The sequence below is a fragment of the Camelus dromedarius genome, chromosome 14 (assembly GCF_036321535.1).
Source record: "Camelus dromedarius isolate mCamDro1 chromosome 14, mCamDro1.pat, whole genome shotgun sequence".
NCBI lineage: Eukaryota > Metazoa > Chordata > Mammalia > Artiodactyla > Camelidae > Camelus > Camelus dromedarius.
In genome coordinates, this window is record NC_087449.1 from 27510576 (window position 1) to 27534171 (window position 23596).

The 23596-nt window shown below is 41.6% G+C and overlaps 1 protein-coding gene across 7 annotated transcripts in view; it reads right to left on the reverse strand.

Moving 5' to 3' along the window:
• The window catches only part of FGGY (FGGY carbohydrate kinase domain containing), a 389035-nt gene that overhangs the window by 126402 nt on the left and 239037 nt on the right, over nucleotides 1-23596 (reverse strand). For 6 of the 7 annotated variants that reach the window (XM_064493531.1, XM_031465233.2, XM_010984566.3 and 3 more), the window contains one exon: nucleotides 6840-6947. The exons of the other annotated variant lie outside the window; for it this stretch is intronic. In XM_064493531.1, the coding sequence (XP_064349601.1) occupies nucleotides 6840-6947 (108 nt within the window). The remainder of the gene's footprint in view (nucleotides 1-6839; nucleotides 6948-23596) is intronic. 7 annotated transcript variants of the gene reach the window in all.

Below are 23596 nucleotides of genomic sequence, written 5' to 3' on the forward strand. Positions count from 1 at the left end.
TTCCCTGGGGGAAGAAGGATAAACACTCAAAGCACCACATCTAGACACACCATAATAAAAACTAACATTAAGAAAAAAATCTTAAAAGTAGCCAGAAAAAAGAATACACTGTACACAGGGGAAGAACAAAATATATGATGGTTGACTTCTCATAAGAAACAATGTCAGAATACAATATATTGATATTCTTAAGTGTTGAAGGAAAAACAAAACCTATGCCTATGAAATAAGAATTCTATATTGAGCAAAAAATATATTTCAAAATAGAAGGTAAAATAAACTCATTTAAAAAAGAAAACTAAGTTTTTTATTGTTGTTGTTGTTGTTGTTTCCAGGAGACCTGTAAGAACTAAAGAAATGCTAAAGGAAATTCTCCAGGCTAAAGGGAAATATCAGATGAAACTTAAATTTTCACTAAAAAAATAAAAAAAACCAGTGGAAATAGTAAATATGTCTATAAACACAAAAGATTATGCTTTGTTTCTCAGAATTTCTTTGAAATATGTGTGACTATTATGGACTGAATTGTACCCTTTCAAAATTCAGAGTTGAAGCCCAACCCCTAATATGACTGCATTTGGAGATGGAGACTTTATGGAGGTAACTTAGGTTAAATGAGGTCGTAAAGGTTGGGCCCTAATCTGATAGAATTGGTGTCCTTATAAGTAGAGGAAGGGCCACCAGAGCTCTCTCTTTATGTCATGCACCCAGGAAAGGCCACGTAAGGACACAGTGGAGAGGTGACCATCTACAAGCCAGTAAGAGAACTCTCACCACAAACCCAACTTGTCAGCACAAATAGCACCTTGATGATGAACTTCTAGCCTCCAGAACTGTAAGAATATAAATGTCTATTGGTTAAGCCACCCAGGCATTTTGTTATGGCATCCTGAGCAAACTAATACATCATTTAAAGCAAACAATATAACAACTACTATATTGTTGAGTGCACAACATATATATATAGAGACACCACACATATGGCAAACTCCAGCATAAAGAGGTGGAGGGCTAGTAAATGGAACTATAGAGTTGAATGCTTTTTGTATTTTACATGTTAATACAGTATGCATTCTAAGTAGACTGAAAAGTTTAGGCTATTTACTGCAATTCCTAAAAAAGTCATTAAAAAAGAATGCAAAAACAATGCCTAAAATACAAATAGAAGAATTAAAATGAAATTCTGAAAATTTCAGTCTACTCTTGTTAGAATGTAAGCTTGACAAGGGGACTGATTTTTGGAAGTGGGGCCAGAAGGGGCTGTTTTTGCCAATGCCTTTTTCTCAATCAGAACAGTAGCTTGAAAATAGTAGGCATTCTATAAATACTGGGTGTCTAAATAAGCATCACTCTAAGACTTTAGACTTGACTTTACAGGTAACTGGAGACCTATCAAGAGTGACATAGTCATGTCTACATTTTAGAAAGATTGCTTTAGCTCTAATCTTTAGAGAGGGTGATGTGGACTAAATGTTTGTGTCCCCCCCAAAAAATTTATATTTGAAATCCTAACCACTAATGTGACAGTATTGAGAGGTGGCATTTGGGAGGTGATTAGGTCATGAGGGTGGAGCCCTGATGAATGGGATTAGTGCCCTCATAAAAGAGTGTAAAGAGACCAGAGTTCTCCCCTTTCCAGCATGTTGAGGATATAAGGAGAAAACAGCCTTCTGCAACCCAGAAGAGCACTCTCACCAGAACCCGACCATGCTGCTACCTTGATCTTGGACTTCTAGCCTCCAGAATTGTGAGATAAATTTCTGTTGTTTATAACCACCACCACCCCCATCCGTGGTCCTTTATTATAGCAGCCTCAATTAAGACATAGGAGCTAAAGGGGGAGAGGTTAGTAGCAAAGGTAATTAGGAAGCTATGTAGGAATCCAGGTAAATATACAAAAAAACCACAGCAAAAGTCTGGGCAGGAGGAGGGAACAGGGGGGCATCTGTTTATGCAGAGCTGGTGTTTGTATCCGTGAAGTCATTCTAATTAGCTAATGTGAGATGCTGGGGACACTCCCAAGTTTGTATACCTAGATCCTGTCAACACTGACCTTTACAAAGCCTGCCAACTGTATTTGCTTCAAAAGACTTGAAAAGAAAGTCACGTTAACTGATACTGATAACTGATCATTACTTCCAAGGAAGTCTACAAGAGAACTGTAAGAAAAAATCAGACAGGCGGCTCTACAAATGTCACGTCCAGTTTTGGAAAGATTTGGGGCTTCCAGGAGCTGACCTAGGTTTGAATCAAGGCTCTCCCACATACAATTGTTAAGACCTTGATCAAGTTACTTCACTGTTCTGAGCCTGTTTGGTCACTAGTAAAACTGACATAACAAGACTGACTACATACACATGCTGTGAGGATCCGGTGAAATCCTGAGTCCTCTTAAGGGCCTCAGTGTGCTTGGCACATAAGCGGGGCTCAGACTATCAGCTTTCTTCAGGGAATGGGAGAGAGAGAAGAAACATCCATCTTCCCTTATTACCCTGGGGTGACTGAAATACACAAGGAGCACCTGCTAGGTAGCAGAGGTGAAATGGCTTATGCCCCATAAACTAGCAGTGACATAAATGATTCTCCCAATTGGCTGCAGGGGTAGTGCAACCTACTTTTACAATAAACTATAATGATCAGTTCTATATCCAACTTTCTCGCTAGATAAAAAGCCACTGGAGGACAGGAACCATGTGACCATGTTCCTGCCTGGCCCAGAGTAATCCCTTAGGAAGTCTCTGTAACATGATGGAAAGGGTGAATGAAGGAAGAGATGACATCATTACCTCCATAACCCGGACGGCACTGTGTATGGGGCAAGATCTTTGTGTACTCAGTTATGAAAGACTGGCTGACCCTCTGAGGCTGGCCCCAGGCGGAGGGACACTGTGATGAAGGAGGAGGCAGAGAGGCAGCCACAATGCACACACATCCTACAATTCCAAGAGCATGCAGCAGCTAGCTACATTGTGACCCTGTGGCTCACGTTCATAAATTTTAATTCTGGCTTCAAACAATTCATAGGTAACTCCCCATCAAGCCCAATTGTCCCAGAAAGCCAATGCCACCACAGGGGTGGCTTGGGAAATTGTCTTAGCCTCTCTTGCCTAATGCCTGCCCCCAATAAAAATGACTTCGAGTAAGACAGAGAAGAGTGTGTGGAGAGAGGCATGGCTAAGGTCCAGCTGGAAATAAACTTCAGCATCTGGATACAGTGACTGCACGGGTCGGTGTTCTGTGGAAAAAGTCTGGGCAAAAAGCGATGTTTTTTGCATAGCTCTTCTGGAGAGAGTATCGACAAGCACGAGAATCTTTGATGGGTGTTTGGTGAACAGAAATAAATCAGCCATGGGAATGGGGTACGTGTCCTTCTGAGAGGAAATAAATATCAGCAGCACAAGCTTGAAATGAGTGAAAAACAAGTCCAAATCCCAGTCAGAAGAAACAGCAAGAGCTGCGGAGCCAGGAAAGATCCTATCCTATTTTCTTCTTCATCCTGAAGTTAACCAGATGGAGATTTTTTTTGTTTTTAAGTACCAATCTATTCACATACTTGGAACGAAGGGTTTTACTTAGAGATGGAAGATCTGCATTTAATTGTAAAAATGAGACAATTTTTTTTTTAAATCTAGAATTTAGATAATTTTTGTCTTTTTCTTTTTTTCCCTCTCTTCATTCCCCTCCTTTATTTCCCTTTTCTTCTTTCTCGTCTCTTCTGCTTTAGAAAGTGGACTGACGACAGTGTGTTTATCGTTATTTCATGGACAAGGAAATAACAGGGCAGACCCTTTTAGACACAGAGTATGGGAGAAGATGCCCACATGAAACACAGAACAAAAAGATGTAACTTCCTCTTACAGTGTTCCATCTGATGACAGTGAGCTGTAAAACCAGTGATAAGAATTTACAAAAGAATAAACCAGAATTAAGTAAATGGGGAAAAAAGGTGAGTGAGTGGCAAAGGAACTGCATAGAAAGGGCATTGGTGGTACACCGGGCATCTCTCCAGGCTGTGCTTGCCGTCCTTAGTTTTAGTCCCTCATCTGTAAAATAGGGATAATAACTGTACTTAACCTGTGTGAGTTTTAAGAGGATCAAATAAAACAGTACATGAAAAGCTCTTGGAATTGAGACTGGGAAATAAGCCTTCAAAATAAATATTAGTCATTGTGATCATTATGAATATCATTCAAGGATTAACAAGATTATATGTATAAATCTTTCCCACAGGAAAACACGCTCAGTAAGGTACAGTTATTGTTGTGATTATTACCATCATCATTGTTTCTCTTCTCTTATCTCTTCATTCTGTAGGTGGTTTCTTTCTCTTTGCTTGGCTTCTCTGGACTGATGGTTTATTAGTCATTTTTGTGCTTGATGCAGATTTGTGCCCTATTATATTAGCTTTTGGACTTCCTTAGATTTCACTCTCTGTAACCCACAGGTCAATCATGCCCCATCCCTACATCCAGTGAACTTATATACATAGATGTGCCCTAAGTGGAACCCTCATGGAGCTTCATTAGTTAATGGTGCAAAACCAACTAACTAGATAAAGGTTAGCAATTCCCATGATTCTTGTCAAAAAAACCACAGTGGACTGTTATGAAGGTTTTATTAATGGTCAAAAAATGTTCACTTTTTAAAAATTCAAATTCGGGCTCAGGAAACAGGCATAACCAATTCTTGTCCACCAAGATACGTCATGATGTTTGGGCAAAGATGGCTTATATCCATAGCAACAGAGCAAACTTTGAGCTGAATACTGGGAAAAGCATTTCCAGACTGACACAGATGTTCAACTAGCATACTAAGTCTCTGAAAACCTGTGGATGGACAGCTTCATGGACAATGAATCCTGCACAAAGAGCTGGTTTACTGGATTGTTATCCTTGATAAAAAAAAAAAAGACTCTTGGTTGTGTCATCTATGAGTTCTGGGTCTCCTAAGGGTAATTATACCATGATGTGGTCTTGAAAAGGGCTATGTTTCAGTAATGGGTTTTCAATGTGTCATAGAAAGGGAGTGGCTATTTAAGTTGAAAGTTGTATAAATACAGGACACTAGTTTAAACAGGAGAATGTAAAGTTCTAATCCCACTGCACCTTAGGCATTGAGTGATGTCTTCTTGATTTTTCTAGCCCTGATTATTAAGACCAATCAGATGTTATTTATTTTATACTCACCGAGCCCTCTGACTAGACAAGGAGCCCCTTAAAACCAGGGACTAACAGGGGTCTAATTCATCTCTCTAGCCTGGTACAAAAGTAAAGGTACAAAACATGCTCTTTGAATCCAGCTATCCACCTATGCTTCCATCAACTCTGAGAGAATTTGAGGCAGCTAAGAATAAAATAGAAATACACTAAGAAATGGAAATGACTGGTTACTTGTAGGCACATCCAGCTTGGAATCAGTTCACTTTTCATTTGGCTGAACATTCAGAAGAACTGGTAGGGGATCAGACCATAAACAGATGATTTCAATCTAACATAGTAAATGTGAGGTTGGGTAATTCAGCCTGGGTCTCATTTTCCCTTGCTTTCCACATTTAATCCCTCTGAGGTCTGCTGATTTCTTGACCTCAGTTCTCAGTCATTGTTGCCACTGCCCTCATGGCTTTTTGTCTGTGGACTAACCCACTAAAGCTGGTCTCTCAATGTTCAGCCATGTGCCCTAAAGGCCTTCTTCCTGCCAGCTGCTAGCCAGTTTTTATAATAGAGATCTGACAACATCCATCATTCTTCCAATCTTTTACCTCTTCCCCTTGGTCTACTACCTAAAGTTCAACTCCTTAGCATATTTTACAGGGACTTCTTCTGTGTGGTCCCCGCCCAGCTAACTTTTACTGTAAGTCATTTTTCTAAGAACAGTTTACACCACGACTGAAACTCTGCAATTACCCTCAAATATGCCTTGTTATTGTTCACTCCCGTGTCTTTGTTCCTATGCCAGTTTCTCCTACCTGGAAGAATATCCCTACCTTTCTTTGTCTGGTTGGTCCCTATTTATCTTTCAGGCTCAGCACAAACACTTTACCCCCTGCAAAGCATTTCTTCATGTAGCTTTGTATCAACTCTGTGCCTTGTACCTCTGGTAGAGTACTCATCGCACTTTTATAGACCTTCTGTCGTCCCTATGAGACAACCCCACAAATTCAACACAGCTTCTCTAAGCACCTTCTATGAACCAGGCATTGAAATGGATACAAAGAGAAGTATGATATGGCCCGCACCTTTAAAGAGTTCATAGATTTCTGAAAAAGACAGATTATCACAGGATGTGCTAAGAACCGGAGTTGTGTGTTAAAGAACAAGTAAGACTCTCTGAGTAGGGAAAGAAGCATATATACAAGCACAGAGGAGTGGAATACCATAAGCCATGGGGAAGCTGTGAGTAGGGCAATCTGGCTTTAGTGACAAGTCCATGTGTGGGATTGGAGAGGACAGACCACAAAGTGAACGATGTGCCCAGAAAACTATCTGAACTATTCCCAGGGCTATGGGGAACCATTGAAGGGTTCTGGCTGGAGATTAACACAGTCCTTTTTACAAAGTAAAACATCATGCTTGTTGCCATGAGAAAACTGGGTTGTTATGTGAAAGAAAGCTAGGTGAGAAGATGGGTTAGGCATCAATGCCTGGACCAACATTTATTCCTTTGGCAAACACAGACTGCATATGCTCCATATGTGATGTGAGGCTGTACCCTAAGAGAAAGTTAATTCCAGTGTAGGAGTCTGCTAATCTTCAGAGACTGGGTATATGGGTGGTGTGACAAAACAGACCAGTCAAGGGTGTAAAAACATTAAAGACCATACTCAGAAAGGGACAACTTACCAACTTTCCAGTAACACTCTGACCACCTTCATTCAGCCAGAATCCAGGGACCATGGCTGAGAAATAAGGACCCCAGACTCCTGGTACAAAAATCGGGTCTTTGCTGATCTAGAAAGAAAGGGGCAAAGTATGTGAAAACACTGATCCTCAAGGCTAGAACAAGTTTTACCCCCCTCCCATCTAATGTTTCTATGATCATGGAACTCAGCTTCTTATTAAATACCTTTGATGGTGGGGAAGTCACTCCCTCCAAAGGACGGGCATGGCTTCATCTTTGGAAACCTTTCTGATAAATTCATTCAGATGTCACGGTAGCAAAAGAGATAATTTTGGAAAGAAACTGATGGGACAGTTCCTAGATGGCTCCCTCTCCGTGGCAGACTGACTGCAATAATGGTCCCCACCTTCTAGCCCTCCCTGCACCCACTCGCTCTGCAATATGACTTGGCAGCTCCTCTCACTGAGAGGTGGGGTCACTGCCCCTTGAATCTGGGTCAATAAGTCAAGTGATTTGTTTTGGCCACCAGAATGAGGTGGAAGTGACACTGTGCCAGTTTTCCAGGCTTGGGCCTCAAGAACTATGTGCTTCTTCTCTTCCTCCTGTCCGTCTCCCTCTGCCACGGGAATACACCCATGCCAGCCTGCTGGATGGAACACATGCAGCCCGCTGAATCAGCCCAGCTGTCACAGGTGATGTTTCAGATACATGAGAGAACTCAAATATGATCAGCAAGTCCTCCTAGTCAACCAGCAGCTGGCGAGCCCAGATCACTAGAGTCACCCAACCGACAGACTTGTGAACAAAAATACACGTCCTGCTACATGTTGCTAGGGTTTTATGTTTGTTTCTACCCAGCATTTTTATGGCAATAGATGACTGACACACCCCCTTCCTCCTACAAACAGTTATGGGCCAGCTAACAGCATACTATCTACCTTTACTGGGTGCTGGGGATACAGAGCACCCAGTAAAGGGATGAATCAGAAAGAATTCTTGTCTTCAAGAAGCCCCTTGTCTGGGGTTGGGGGTTAGATAAGTAAACAGCAAAAGAGAAAGCAGTGTGGTCCATGGGACGGTAAAGACAACATAAAATGTTGTGGAGGGGCACAGCAGGTGAGGAATGAAATGGTCCAGAGGTGGCTTCTTAAAGAAAATACTAAATCAGACTGGTTAGCTAGATGAAGTAGAACAGGCAAGGGAACAGCTTGAACAAAGCCATGCAGGGGAGAGATAGGTGCTCTTAGTGGTCAAGATACGGCAACTTTTTTTTTTTTTTTGGTAGCAATAGAAATTCATTTAGGTGTTAGGAAAGTACATCAAGACATGAGCCAGGACAGGCAGGGATGGACCACGTGTTCATTCACTTGGAATAGCATGAGCTTCTCATCCATCCAGCAGGGATGAACACTGCAGTCATATTATGGTTGTGGAAGGGTGTATTAGAGAGGAGGAGGAAAACGGAATTGGGCACACCGGGTCTATTCCTGCATGTCTTGAGGCTGGGCAGAGAATCTAGTCGTTTGTTTATTCCACAGATATTTATTTCAGCCCTTACTATATGCTTGGTACTACGCCTGGGGATATAGAAGTGCACTAAACATATCCATACTTTCTGTCCTCATGAAGTTTACAGTACAGCATTGTAGCAAACGGATAAACCTTCTTTAAATGTCTGGATGTCGACTACTCTGGTTCTCCTTTCATTAAACTGGTAAGGCCTCAAATCACTAGGATTTCCAACCCTCAAAAAGGAAGAGTGTGAGGGAAGGTAGGAGATTACATAGTATCGTTAACTTTAAATTTTGTCAAATAAAGATAATATATAAAAAGAGGACAATAAATACCTAAAATGAAAAGAATCATCTCAGGGGAAAAAAAAAGGTTTTTCTTTTCTGTAAGAAAAGACAGTTTGGCTTCCATGGACGTGTTCACTTATTCCTTTATGAGTTCCACAGATGTTTCCTGAGTTCCTATTGTGATCCAGACACTGCAAGAAAATGTAAACAAAAAAGCATAGTCCCCACCTTCATGGGGCTGCCCTCTTGAAAGCGGGGTAAACTAGAGTGACCAATGCTTCAGAGCTGGCCAGGATTCTCCCTGTTTTAGCACCAAAAGTCCCATGTCTTGGAAAACCCTCAGTACTGGGCAAACTGGGACAGCTGGTCACCCTAAAACACAAATGTGTAATGATAAACTGTAATAAGTAAAGAAGGAATATCAAAAGGTATTATAAGAGCTTATAAGTGAGGTACCTAATCCAGTCAGGGGTCAGGGAAGGCTTTTCTGAGGAAGTGATATTTGAATTAAGATGAAAACATACATAGAAATTATTCAGGTGTGAGTATATGTGTATCTGTCTGTGTTTGTGAATATCTGTGTGTGTGTGTGTATGATTAGAGAGTGTTCTAGACAGAAGAAGCACACACTACATGGTTTACATTTTTGCCACTTTGTCTTTGTCAGTAAAAATGTTACCATATGCCAACCCTAGAAATGACTGCCCGAAACCGCATCCCCAAGCTGCTTTGGGGTGAATAAGACAGTCCAGCCCCAGAAGGACTTAGGATCCAGGGTTGAAACAGGCGATGGACACCCACCAAAGTCAAGTCACCTCTTTTCATGCCCCACACCCCTTCCCTTCCAGAACTCATCCAGCCCCATTTGACAGATTAGTCTCAGAGAGGTTGCATGTTGTCCACAGTCACACAGTTAGTAAATGGCCAACGTGGGACTTAAACCCAGGCAGATATCGGCCTCACACCCCAGTATATGCTTTTGAAAAAACAAACAGACAAAACTTGTGTACATTAATCGCTCAGGAAGGTTTTGCACCATCACCACCCCTGAAAAACTAGACCCCGTGATTGAAAGGTGTTACTGCATCAGCTGCAGCAGAACTCCACTGCTGCTCAGGAGTGTTAGGTGAAGGCTCTGCCTGGCTCCATCCAGAGAGAAGGTTAGGAGCGGACTCCTGTTTGGGCTCACTTATTTGCAGTGGTGCACACGTCCTATCAGAATTTCTGACTATAGCAAGGAAACAAAGAGAAACATGTTCCCCAGAGCACTTCCAATCACTCCCAAACTCTGGGAGAAAACAAGTGATTGTTTTGAGAGAGAGAGAGAGGAGGGAGGGGGAGAGAGGGAGAGAGGCAGGGGTCGGGGGGAGGAAGGGAGGAAGAGAGGCTGCACATGTGTGTATTTATGTGTGCTTTAATCCTCTGCAGTAAATCTAAATCTTAAAAACATTTTTGTGAAAGCTCTTTCCATTTTTGTGAAGGCTGCTCTGTTACCCAAAAGGAAGGAAGGAAGGAACACATTTTGTTCCACTAATGACATGTGTCCATACAGGACACGGACTTCCCAGTAATAATGTGCTGCTGGCAACAACAGCTAAGACTGACCAGGTACTATTCAAGGCCTTATTCTAAGCCTATTACAGGAGTTAAATCACTTAATCCTCACAGTGACCCTAAGAGAAGATTCTATCATTATTTCTATTTACAGACGTGTAAGCTGAGGCAGAGACTGTTACACATGCCCAAGGTTATGAAAATACAAAGCAGTCAGGCTCCACAGGTTCTAGATTTGTCTCTGCCAAAGTATGGCCTCATTTTTAGGTTACCATTGCTTCTTTGGGTCCTTCATTTACCTTTCAAGGGCAGAAAGTAAGGGCTATTAGAACCAACATAGATTCACTCAAATTGAACCAACCTCCTGGCCTTGATGACAAGTAGGTTAGGGAATCTTCATATGCAAAAGGCTTTCGATCAGTTTTCCCTGATATATTTGTAAACAGCAGAGGAGAGAACAAGGGTTGAGTCAAAGATCCGTCTTGATTCTATCCTATCATGTTCTGGCAGGTGATCTTACACAAGGCAATCTTTATGAGCTTCAGTTTCCTCTGTTCCAAAATGGGAGGAATGATATAAATGTGGGAGGACTGTAGTGAAAATTAAATAAGCTTATGGGGTGGGTATAGCTGAGTGGTAGCACAAGGCCCTGGGTTCAATCCCCAGTACTTTCATTAAAAAATTTTAAATAAGCTGCCACATGTAAACAGCTTATTATATGTTAAATACCAAGTAAACATTAGTTCTCCTTCAAACGAGATTCGTGTGATGGAATCGTCAGATGACTAGGTTGAATGACCACAGCCAGAAGTAACTGCAGCCATGTAAGGAGGTCTCTAGATTCCTTCTTGGTCTTATTTAGTCAATGTTTTCAATGAAGAAGTAGAAGACAATACAGAAGCAAAGTCACTATATTTTCAGATGGTATAAACTTGGGAGGACTACTTATGGTGAGCCACATCCAAATCAAGATTCAAAATTACTTGAAGAGCCAGAACATTAAGCAAAATGCAACAAGAAAATAGTTAACAGTTATTTAATCATATAGTCAAAATACTCTGCACTTAAAAGGTACTGGTAATACTCTCTTTCAAAATATTCTTTTTCATGGGTAGTGGTACAAATATTCAATTTAGTATTGTTTAAAGCATATGGAGACCTTTGATATATTCTTTAATTATATGTGATATAAATAAAGTTATAAAAACTGTCAATAAAACAAAACATTTGGTTGCATACTATATGCCAGGCACTGAGATCATCAACAAGGCTATACAAATAATAATGCAAAATAATAATAAGAAGAAGATGAATTCATACTAAGGCATGGCCCTTTTCCTCAAGGAGCCCCTAGTCAGACCAGGCAGACAGAGATGGAAATAAAAAAACTACAACAAGACATGCCAGGTGCTACAGTAATGTAGGTGAGGAGGGTGGTCGAATCCCAAAGTGCCTGGGAGAAGAGTGAGCACTTCACAGAGGTGGCCACACAGAGTTAGGCCTTGAAGGATGAATAAGGGTTTCCTCAGGTGGAAAGGGAGGGCATCCCGGACAGCAAGGCTCAGAGTCACGAAAGCTGTACAAGCATTTTGATTTTCAGTAGGGTTTAAGGTTTTGCATTTTACTTTATATAAAAAATCATATGGTTTAAAGGATGGGCATATTTTTCCATCAACATACCCTACACTGCTTGTCAAAGATTCCATTTTTAAAACGTGGTGGCTGAAAAAAGCCTCAGTGAAACCACCTTCAAAGTCAGGCAATAAGAAGAAATAATAATAAAAAAAGTAGTAATTGCAAACAGTTATTGTGGGTTTATTATGTGCCAAACTCTTAAAGGCCCTTTACAGATATTATCACATTTAATACTCATGACAACCCAATGAGACAGGTCCTATTCTTATACTTAACTCCACAAATGAGGAAGTCTATGCTGAAGAAGGTCAAAGAGTGAGTAAATAGAAGAGGAGCAACTGCAAGATCCAAGCAGATACAAGTTACGATCTACCAACTTACTTTCCTTTCTAGACCTTATTCTCCTTATCTATAAATAAATAGATTGGACTAGAGAAATTAAATACCTCTTTTGTCTTTGAGGATCTCTGAGATTCCAGAAAGTTGAGTCATTCTATCCTAGCTGGCCAATCAGAACTCTCCAGCAAGTGATTGCAACACAGACTCTGTCCTCACATGGCCTGGGGTGCACAGGGTTGTCTCCTGGGGCTTCTCTTAGTACTCACTTTGCTCTACTACCTCTCTGACCTGTGGCCAAGATTACTAGGGGGTTTTCTTGACTGCCAGCTTCACAGGTTGTATTTAATGGCTACTGTGTTTAACACCTTACATTAGCTGAATAAATCTTCAGCAAATTTTACTTGGATACACACTGAGTTCAAACTACTGTTTTAAACATGAAAAGATAGAAAGATGGGTATCCAGAGCCACATAAATGACATAAGCCCTGTCCCCTTGAAGTTTACAATCTAGTAGGGACTGGAGGGCAGGATGGGGCTGGGGAGTAACTCAGGTATCAAGTGACTTCTGAGTGTATATTTACATTCAGACTTAGTATAACCCTACTAGTATGTGGAGTCAAACAAACACATCCCGTTTTACAGGTGAAGACACAGGGACCAGGAGGGTAAGCAGACTACTCAGAATCAGAAGGATCAGAAATGGTAGAGTTGGGATTAGCAGTCTCTCTCCACGTGCTCCTGCCTCTTTTCATGTTTATGCCCAAGCTGGCTGCATTAGTGGATGTCACTGGCTGAGTTTCACCTAAGGCTGTGCTACTGTCTGCCGAGTTTCCCTGCAGTGATAAAGCCCAGGCGCCTGCTCACACCTCTTTCTGCAAGCGATGACTGGGCTCAGGGCAGGGAGCTACTCCAGCAACGTCCGCTCTGCCTTTCCCCACCCCAACATCCCCAGCTTGGCCTAAGCCTCTGGCAGGGGCAGGAGGCAGGCTCCAGGCGCCAGTGGTCCTGGGAGGGAACAGGAGGTTTTGTTTTGAGTGCCTCCAGCCAGGTTGGGAACGTTAGAGGGCAGCCGCAGGCATGTGTGGGATTGGGTATTTCCGTGGTGTCTCATCTCTCCCTCCAAATGGACTGTGCTATCATCTTACCAGGAAAAAAAAAAATTATGCACATGCCAGCCAACTCCCAGTTCACTACACGGAACAAAAAAGAGCACAGAGAATTCTGTTTACGAACGGGAGCTCAGCATTCACCTCTCTTTTTACACTTCTCAGACTGAATTGCAACGAGCCGTTTGCCTCTCCTACAAAATGGTGAGGAACATCTTATCTTGAAGGCAGTAAACATGGTTCAGTAATATGAGCATAGACCTCGGAGCCAGACAAACCTGGGTTTCATTTCTGGTTTGGTGGTGTCCTAGCCACATACCTGTGAGGCTCTCTGAGACTCAGCTTCCTCATCTATAAATGGAGATACTCTCATCTACCACTGAGTTTTGTGCAAGTCTTAAGTGGTATAATATACATAATGATTCTAGGACTTAACATGCTCTCAAGAAAGGTGAAACACTGGATGGCTTAATTCTACTCCTTTTTGAGACAGTGGAAAGATGTGAAGTTTAAAACCAGGTCAGGTTCAGACTCTACCCCTTATCAGCTCTGTTTCTCTGTGGGCTCTTCCTCTTTCCTCCTGGACTCGGCTCACTTACCACCTCTCCTGGGGTCAGCTAATGCGTTCCCATGTGTAGAATGACAATGTTTATGCTGTTGAGTTTCAAATTTTTATCCCAAACTCAGACCTTGCTCCTGAGTTCCATACAGGACATCTGACCTACACGTCCAATCAACATGCCCAGAATAGGTCCTGCCATCCCTTTTCCCAGGGTGATTCTTGTTCTGGGGTCCCTGTCTCAGTAAATGGTACTTATTTACCCAAGCAACAGGACACATTCTTAACTTCTTGATCGCTCTCATCTGCCCCATGTTAGGTCACATGTACTGTCAACTCTATTTCTCAAACACAAGCTTTTGTGTTTCTCCCCACTGCCATCACATGAGTCCAGTCCTGTACCATTTCTTGCTTGGATTTCTGCAACAGCAATGAAACTGGTTTCCCTGCCTCAGATACTGTCCTCCATAAGCCCCACTCAGAGTCTCCAACTTCCACACCCCTAGCACAATGATCTTTCTTCATACACAAACCTAATTGTATCATTTCCCTTACTTATCATTCTTTAGACATTCCCCATGGCATATGAGACCTTTCTGACCTGGCTTTTATTTATTTGGTCTAATCATACATGTGATCATTTCATCCACCCTTCGCCCCATCATTTTTACCAAACCCATCACAGCCTAGAAATTCTCCAACTGAGCCACTTTCTCTCTCCTCTCTGAATCTTCATAAATTCTCCTCTCTCTGCCTAAAAGGCAGCCCCTCTCACCTTCCCCTGATTAACTGTGCATATCCTTCTAGAAGACTCAGCTCCATATTATCTGTTCCAGGACACCTTCTCTAAACTCTGACTTTTACTCCAGTGCTGGGTTGGGTGTTCCTCCCCATATCTTCCCTTATGTTATGTATGTAAATGTATATACCTAGATCTATAAATACATATGTAATATGTATTTTGTATGCAATATGCATGTAGTATGCTTTCTAAATGAAATCATCACACAAATGCAGGGCCTGGCTAAAATTATTATTAACAAACAATCTCACTGGCAGTAAGGGGAATAATAGGATCTAACACATGTCCAATCACCTATAAGTGGCCTGGGGTTAATAAAGCTCAGGCTTGCCAAATTTTCCTCTTCTCTATTTGGAGGTTTCAGAAAAGTTAAGAGTCCTTCAGTAAAGAGTTTGCCCTTCCTAGAAACCCAATCCCTTTATTTCAGTTTGAGCAAAACAAGAACATATGAAACCTGTTCACAGATCTCTCCTGGAGCTTAGCAGTCTGAGTGGACAGGGAGGCCACTGAGCTGGTCTGTAACCCAACCAAATAGTCCCCAAATTTGGGATGGAGAGAGGCTGCCAAATATTGTCTGCAATGTCCTGAATTATTAGCAAAGTATTTTGGACTCGTTAAGCCTCATTCTTCATCATTCTGAAACCCATACATGATCACATCAGAAATGCCATTCATGTTTCTCATCTACTTAGACTTAACGCACCCAAACTTGATTGCAAGAGACACCAAAGAGCCAAGAAAACTTTGAGGTCTTCCTAAAATTTCCCCCAATTTTCTTTCCCCTGCAGACAAGAAGCCGCACTTGGCCTTCTCTATACAAATGCCTAACTGGCTCCAGGGAGCTCAGACTGGCTTCAGCTTTGGAAACTCTGAGAGCTGTAGGAACCCAAAGATGCAAAATCATATCTTGCACCTTTTTCATAGTCTAAACAATCTGTGGTGGGTAAATCTGTCTGTTCTGTAACAGGGGAGGGGCTGGCAGGGCACATGGGAAGCAGCTAACAATGAGGACAGGTGCTCTGCCTGCAGTATTTATTCATCAGACAGATTCTCAGCTCTGTTGCTTTGATGTCACATAGCAAATTGGACCCTCAGAGTCAGAACCATATTTTCTATTTCTGTCACATGCCCCAGGAGTGAGGACAGTACTATTAAGTGGTTCTCAAATATGGCCCAACCAATGCTCTCTTCTGATTCTAAACTAGCTGTTAGGAAAAGCAGCTCTCTCTTACAGAATTTAAGGTAACTGTAAAAAGATGACTGGGAGCACATGAAAAGATGCTCAATATCACTAATTATCAGAGAGGTGCAAATCAAAACTACAATGAGGTATCATCTCACACTGGTCAGAATGGTCATCATTAAAAAGTCCACAAACAATAAATGCTAGAGAGGGTGTGGAGAAAAGGGAACCCTCCTACACTGATGGTAAGAATTTAAATTGGTGCAGACATTATGGAGAACAGTGTGGAGATACCTTAAAAAATTAAAAATTGACTTACCATATAATCCAGCAATCCTACTCCTGAGCATATATCCAGAGAAAACTCTAATTTGAAAAGATAACATACACCCCAGTGTTCACAGCAGCACTATTTGCAACAGCCAAGACATGGAAACAACCTAAATGTCCATTGACAAATGACTGGATAAAGAAGACATGATATATATACAATGGAATAATACTCAGCCATAAAAAATAATAAAATAATGCTATTTGCAACATGGATGTACCTAGAGATTATCATATTAAATGAAGAAAGTCAGACACAGAAAGACAAGTATCATATGATATTACTTATATGTGGAATCTAAAAAAAAATGGTACAAATGAACTTACTTACAAAACAGAAGCAGACTCACAGACACAGAAAACAAAGTATGGTTACCAAAGGGGAAAGTGGTGGTGGGAGTAAATTAGGAGTTTGGGACCAGCAGATATAACCTACTATATATAAAACAGATAAATACCAAAGTCCTACTGTATAGTAGGGACTATACAGGGAACTATATTCAATATCTTGTAATAACCTATAATTAAAAAAATGAAAAAGAATATAATATATATATGTGTGTGTGTGTGTGTGTGTGTGTGTGTGTAACTGAATCACTGTGCTGTACACCAGAAATTAACACAACATTGTAAATCAACTATACTTCAATTAAAATAAAAGATGTCTGGGAGTAGCCTCACAGGCAAGGCTGATCAGCAGGTACAGATGAGGATGACACAGCCTTTTCCCTTGTAACAAGCCCATGGCGCCATTACCCAGTGCCCCTATCAGACATGCTCTGATTTTGAATGTTAAGTCATGGATGCTTTCTCTCCCTGCTCTGCTCCTGATCAGTGTCTGTTTCCCTTTTTAAGACTATGTGCTTTCATACCAGTACTTGGCTTCGGATATCATCTTGTCAACCTGACTACAGACTTTGATTTTCCAGTTTGATTCTCAATGTCTTAACTTTGCCTTAACTTGCTGTGTGACCTTGGCTCTTGGGGTGTTCATCTGAAAAATGGGGCAAATAGGACCTCATCTTAGAGATCTGTTAAGATTAAATGTGGCACAGTCTATTATAGGCATTGGGGCAGTGCCTGGTACATTCAGTGACCCAGGGAAATGCGGCCTGTATTAATATCATCACTCCATACTGGCCAAAGTGTACTTCTTATTTATGGATTGGAGTACACATGGGTGTTTAATTTTAAAAAGTACGATCTGACACCATCTTGACTAGAATTCTAAAGTAGAGTACTGAGGTTGTACTGGTTCTAGAGAAGAGAGAGTAAGATAAGAATCAAATTACCAGATGGGTTCATGTTTATTGGCAAGATCTGTCACTGGGATTAAATACAATTGTGGCTTTCCCCTGTTAAAGGCAAAGAGAGCCTTGGCTGATTTATACTGGGGCCTCTTCTGATAAAAGTTAAAATGTCTGTGCACATGTATCAGTCGTTGCCCTTGGGAAGCGCTCCCCAAAAGACCCCACTCCTGCTAATCAGGGGAAGCTCAGGGGAATTTGGGTCATGTCCGTACAAGTCTAGACCTGAAGAATCCTGATCTATAGAACTGCGTCTCCATTTCTGGCCTCATAGAAAATGAGAAGGCTAACCTGGCTGGGTGAAGAGAACTAAAAACTACCCACAGTTACCTGGGTAGCTCCCCCAGTGAGTGACTGCAAAAGTATTATAAACTGAGAAGTATTTCTCAAATATCATCCAAGGTACTTAGGATGAAGGAGTTTATCCTTTGCATTTTCTCTATAACAAAGGAGACGATGGGAACATTAAAACACAGTGATTGTTGGATGGGAGGAGGTCAGAAGAGAGATGGGGAGAGAGGGTACAAAACCCACCATTCTTTGGCTGCCTACTCTGTCACCAGGGACAGCACACGGGTGGCACATGCACCAGCTTGTCCACAGCAGACAAGTGATCATGGTCTGCCGTCCTGCCAATTCTGGACAAGGCATCCAGGGTGTGGGGAGCCACTGCCACCAAATAAAACGACATGTTCTGAAGCCTCTCTGTCATACCACGGAGGCACTTTCACACTCAACCCCCACCCAAGATGCTGGGCAGGCCTGCACTACACGTGGTTTTGATGGGAAAGGGAATCAAGCTTCAGAGATAGTAACTCAAGTTCCCAGCTTTCAAATGGGGCAGAACCAGGGTTTAGACTCACATCAGACCCAAGAGTCCATATCTTTCCAGAGACCTATTTTTAGAGAAAAAAGGTTGCAAAAAGGAGAGACAGGAACACAGCAGGCATCCAGCATCTTTGCCAATGTTTGGTCTGGAGCCAGCTCAGCTCCTCCTGGGCCCTGAATGGAATAAGTTCCTTATGAATTCAACAGACACGATGGATTTTCCTATATGGGGGGAGGGGGGAGAGAGAACTCACACATGCCAGTGGTATCTTTTCCTCCCTTTCATATTCAATAGCAGTTCTTTTAGAACATTAAAGGAATCTCATGTTAAAAGAAAAAAAAGACTAAATTTTTTTTTCCTATTTAAACGAGTTCTTTTTCAATTTTTTAAAAATTGTAGTATAGTTGATTTACAATGTTATGTTAATTTTTGGTGTACAGCATGTTTCAATCTTACATATATATATATATATATATATATATATATATATATATATTCCTTTTCATATTCTTTGTCATTATGGGCTATTACAAGGTATTGAATAGAGTCTCCTGTGCTATACAGTAGGACCCTGTTGTTTATCTATTTTATACATAGTAATGTATATCTGCAAATCCCAAACTCCTAATTTATCCCTCTCCATCCCCTCTCACCCTCACCCCATAACCATAAATCTGCTCTCTATGTCTGTGAGTCTGTTTCTGCTTTGTAAATACATTCGTTTGTGTCTAAAGGAGTTCTTATAGAAGAGAAATGGCCTGGATCACAGAGGCAAGAGGGCTAAGAAGAAAGGGTGCTCAGAGGGGCAGTTGATGGGGAGGGTTTGCCCTCTGCCTGTACTCTTATAAAAGACCACACTGATACAGGCGATATGTAAACATTGCAGAACAATTAGAAACGAATGAAATGAGGGCCTCAGAGTCACAGTATTCAGCTGTGGGCCATGGCCAGGAAGCAGCTTTTGTTGTGAATAGATCATATGCATGTGAGGCAGGCTTGATTTTAACCTTGGCTAGGCTATAGGCTATCTATCTATTGTATGAGAATGGATCAGGGTCCACCTGGATTTCCTGAGAAACAAGAATAAAGGCACAGGAGTAGAAAAAGGAGGGAAAAAGCAGCTATCTGTAAAACACAAAATATATGACCTGATGTAGGTCAGGGTTACGGTTCTATGAGACTTGTTTAAACAGAGTTCCTGTGTTATTAATCAGTCGTGTATTTAGCTCACAACATAACAAAGGACAATTCCAATTCCAATGGTCCTTATTTTTTAAAAAAGGTATTACAAATAAACATGGAGGAAGAGAGAGGGAAGGCAGTTAACATTTGTCAATGATAGTTTTATACGTATTCTTATGCAGTCTTCATGACAATCCTGCCATTTCCTTTGGTTTACAGATGAAGAAACCATGGCTCACAAAAACTCACAGTCACATAGGCACCAAGGGACAGAACCAAGATTGGATCTGAGTCTGTGTGACTCCAAAGGCCATGCTCTTCCTTCTATACCCAGCTGCTTCTTGGCTATTTGGGAACCAGAAAAGTCAAATGAATTGTAAGGGGGTCAGTGGAACCAGGTTTCTCCATCCTGGTTTTAAAGAGAGGAGCCCAGGGCACCTGCTAGGGTCAGGGCCTTAGTGTGCTATTAATGAGCAGACAAAACCTGGTTTCTGGAGATCCATGTGCTTCCCTAGGGCCCTGCTTCTCCCTCTCTCCACTCATCATGAAGCAATCAGAGACAAGATTAAATGAAACTGGCCACCAGGCCCAGCCTGGCTTCCAGGATGTGTGAATTCCTGTAGAACACTCCGTGTGTCGATACCCTCTGTGTGTGGTGTGGGCTGATTCACCACTGGCCCAGCAATTTGAGAATCTGGCTCTCACCTGAGGCACAGATGTCAGAGTGAGGAGTAAGAGCTATTTTTCCACTTCACTGGCTTGCTCAGAGGGTGGTGACTGCACACTCAGCCATGGTAGGAGGAAACACTCCCCAACCCTCCATGCCTGCCTCTGGGGGATACAGAGAGGGGAGTGCTAGTTAATGAGGTTTGGGGGCTGGTGAGACTGCCTCCTCAAGGCTGCATAGTGCCATGAAGAAGAGGCACTTCAGTTCGGCCAGGCCGGGAATCACCGCCCACGCAGCTAGTTATGATACCCTGGTGAATCTTTGTTTCTCCTATGTAAGTGACAGACAACAGAATTCACCTTCCAGAATGTTTGGGAAGATTGGAGGCAAGGTAGAGAAAACCCTGACATACTGCCTGCATTCAGTAAATAATCAACAAGTGGGAGATGATTATTTAACTTTCTGAACCAGGAAATGTTTAATCTACATTTTTCTGAGTTAACAGTGCAGTCTGGTCCAGCTAATCCTGGTAAGGTGCAAATAACAGAGTTGCTGGCAGACGGTGTGAATGGCCAGAGATACAGTAGGTTTTAGGTGGAAGAAATCTGGGTCTTCTTTTTTATGCCAGACCAAGAGGATTGCTTGGATCTCAAGTTGTGTCCCTAGTGGGTTAAGGGTAAAAAACACATCTAATGTTTACACTTGGGGCATTTCTGTCAATTGAGGCTCTGCACTCATCTGTGAAGAATTTCCATAGCTGCCTTCTAGGGTTGTGGCGCTATTAACTGAGATCATGCATGAAAAAGCCCCTGGGGTGGTTTCTGACACAGAGCAGGTGTCTAAGATGGGGAAAGAAAGGAGAGCCCAGGGAACATCTGGGGCCTGTTGAGAATCAAGTCTCTCTAGAACAGAGACACTTCACAGATTGCTTCAGCAAACATTTAATTGAGCACCTACTATGTGTCAGGCCCTGGGGAAACAAAGATGAAAAAGATCTTGTCCTTGTCCTAGTTTTCAAAGTAGTCATGATGTCTGACAGCTAATCCCAAAATGGCAAGAGACTTTGAGAAACTTCTCAATAAAGGTATAAGCTCGTAGCACAATAATGGTTTAAGGAGGTGTTATGATTTCGCTAGAATGTAGACTATACAGTCATTGACTGAAATAAAATGTACAACCTAAAAGTTGAGAGTTATGTTTTATTCAGTGGACTTTCTGAGGACTCGAACCAGGGAGGCAGCCTCTCAGATTGCTCTAAAGGGCTGCTCCAAAGAGGCAGGCGCGGAGCCAGGATTTATGAGTTTTGCTATAAAGACCAGGTAGTTGGAACATCAAAAGATTACTGTTAATTAAAGAAAACCAGATATCTCAAGTTAAGGAATTTAGCACTTTTCTATGCGTGGGAAGGTGCAAAGGTCTGGGCTCACTGAAATCAATCCTTTCATGTGCACCTAGCTATCTAGGGCCAGTGTCCTGTTCTTTTCCATCCTGACTTCCCTCAGGAGGCACCACTGGAGGTGGCTGCAGAGGCTGGGCTGCCTAGTTGTCTCCATCCTGAGTTCCCTTCCCTCACTGTTGGGGGTAGTGATAGCGGCTGATGACTTGATGGTGACAGTACCCTTTGTTTACTGATATGATTGGCAGTATTTTTCATTCACACAGTAATAATAATAAAAATTGCACAAATGTTGAATTAGCACATGCTGTGAGCAGAAGACTGGGTTGGTGGCTTTCTCTGTACTATCTCATATAATGATTATTACAGGCCTCTAAGATAGATATCTATTCACCCGTTGTACAGATGAGGGAACTGAGGATCAGAGGGGTTATATAACTTGCCCCAGGTCAGGTAGCCATAGAGCAGGGCAAGCAAATATTCAATGTCAGACCCACTCGTGGCAGGCAGGCTGAGATCAGATGATGAAAATCTTTTCATGATATGCTAAGGAGTAGGAATTATTTTTCTTGAAGGCATTGGGAAAATAATCCCAATTTATGTTTTGGTTGCTTTGTAGCTAGAAGTCCACAAACCCACACTGCTGCCCCCTCTCAAGCACGTATTCAGAATTACCAGAGGCCGAACTTGCACAGTGGTTCGTTTTGGTTTGTTTTGATTCACAAATGAATGCATAATGAATGATAATTGTCTGTTATGTTGCCCGAAAGTTCCTGTGGTCACAGGCTACGTAAGTGTTCCGCAGATCTGGGCCTTCCCCAGCCCTCCGGAGCCTCCGACATCTGGAGCAGCCTCATGCTGTGTAAGTATGTGTGGTTTCTTCTGTTTTGCTAAGTCAACAGTTCTAGGCAGGGGAAAAGAGGCTTTGCCTCAAATACATTTCTCCAGAGAGTCCTTGACTGCCTCACCTCATTCAATCCATCTACTCTTCCCCAAACTCTGCTTTCTACCACCTTCTTCCACTCCATGCTTTGAATGTTTCAAACCTGCTAATTGACCTTGGACTTTTAAATCACCTGACCAGCCCAGGCAGAAAAGCCAATACATAAATATGAGCCTTGGACATCTCAAAGAGGGGAAACTATCAGCTACTCCAGATCTGCTTCTGCCTCGATTCAAGTGACATCTGGCCTAAGGCTCTCGTCTTCATCTTTCATTCATGACATGCTGGTCTTGAGGGCCTTGTCTTTGAATTTAGTTGTCTAAATCCTGACTCTTCTTCTTCTTCTTTTTTTTAAATTTAAGTGTAGTCGATTAACAATGTTAGTTTCAGGTGTACAGCAAAGCGATATATATATATATAGATAGATAGATAGATAGATAGATAGATAGATAGATAGATAGATAGATATAGATATATCTATACACACACACACACATATATTTTCAGATTCTTTTCCATTATAGGTTATTACAAGATACTGAATATAGTTCCTGTGCTATATAGTAGGTTCTCATTGTTTATCTGTTTTATATATAAATGTGTATCTGCTAATCCCAAGCTCCTAAATGGTAAACAAAGTTTGTTTTCTATCTGTGAGTCTATTTCTGGTTTGTAAATAAAATGTGTATCTTTTTTTAGAGTCCACATACAAGTGACATCATATGATATTTGTCTGACTTCATTTAGTATGATAATCTCTAGGTCCATCCATGCTGCTGCAAATGGTATTATTTTATTCTTTCTTACAGCTGAGTAATATGAGTATTCTATTGTGTGTGTGTGTGTGTGTATACCATATCTTTATCGATTCATCTGTAAATGAACATTTAGGTTGTTTCCATGTGTCTTTTTGAATTAAGATTCCCTCTGGAGTGGAACTGCTGGAACATATAGTAAGTCTATTTTTATTTCTTTAAGTAACCTCCATACTGTCCTCCATAGTGGCTGCACCAATTTACATTCCCATCAACAGTGTAGTAGGGTTTCTTTTTTCTCCACACCCTCTCCAGCACTTATTATTTGTAGACTTTTTAATGATGGCCATTCTGACTGGTGTGATGTGATA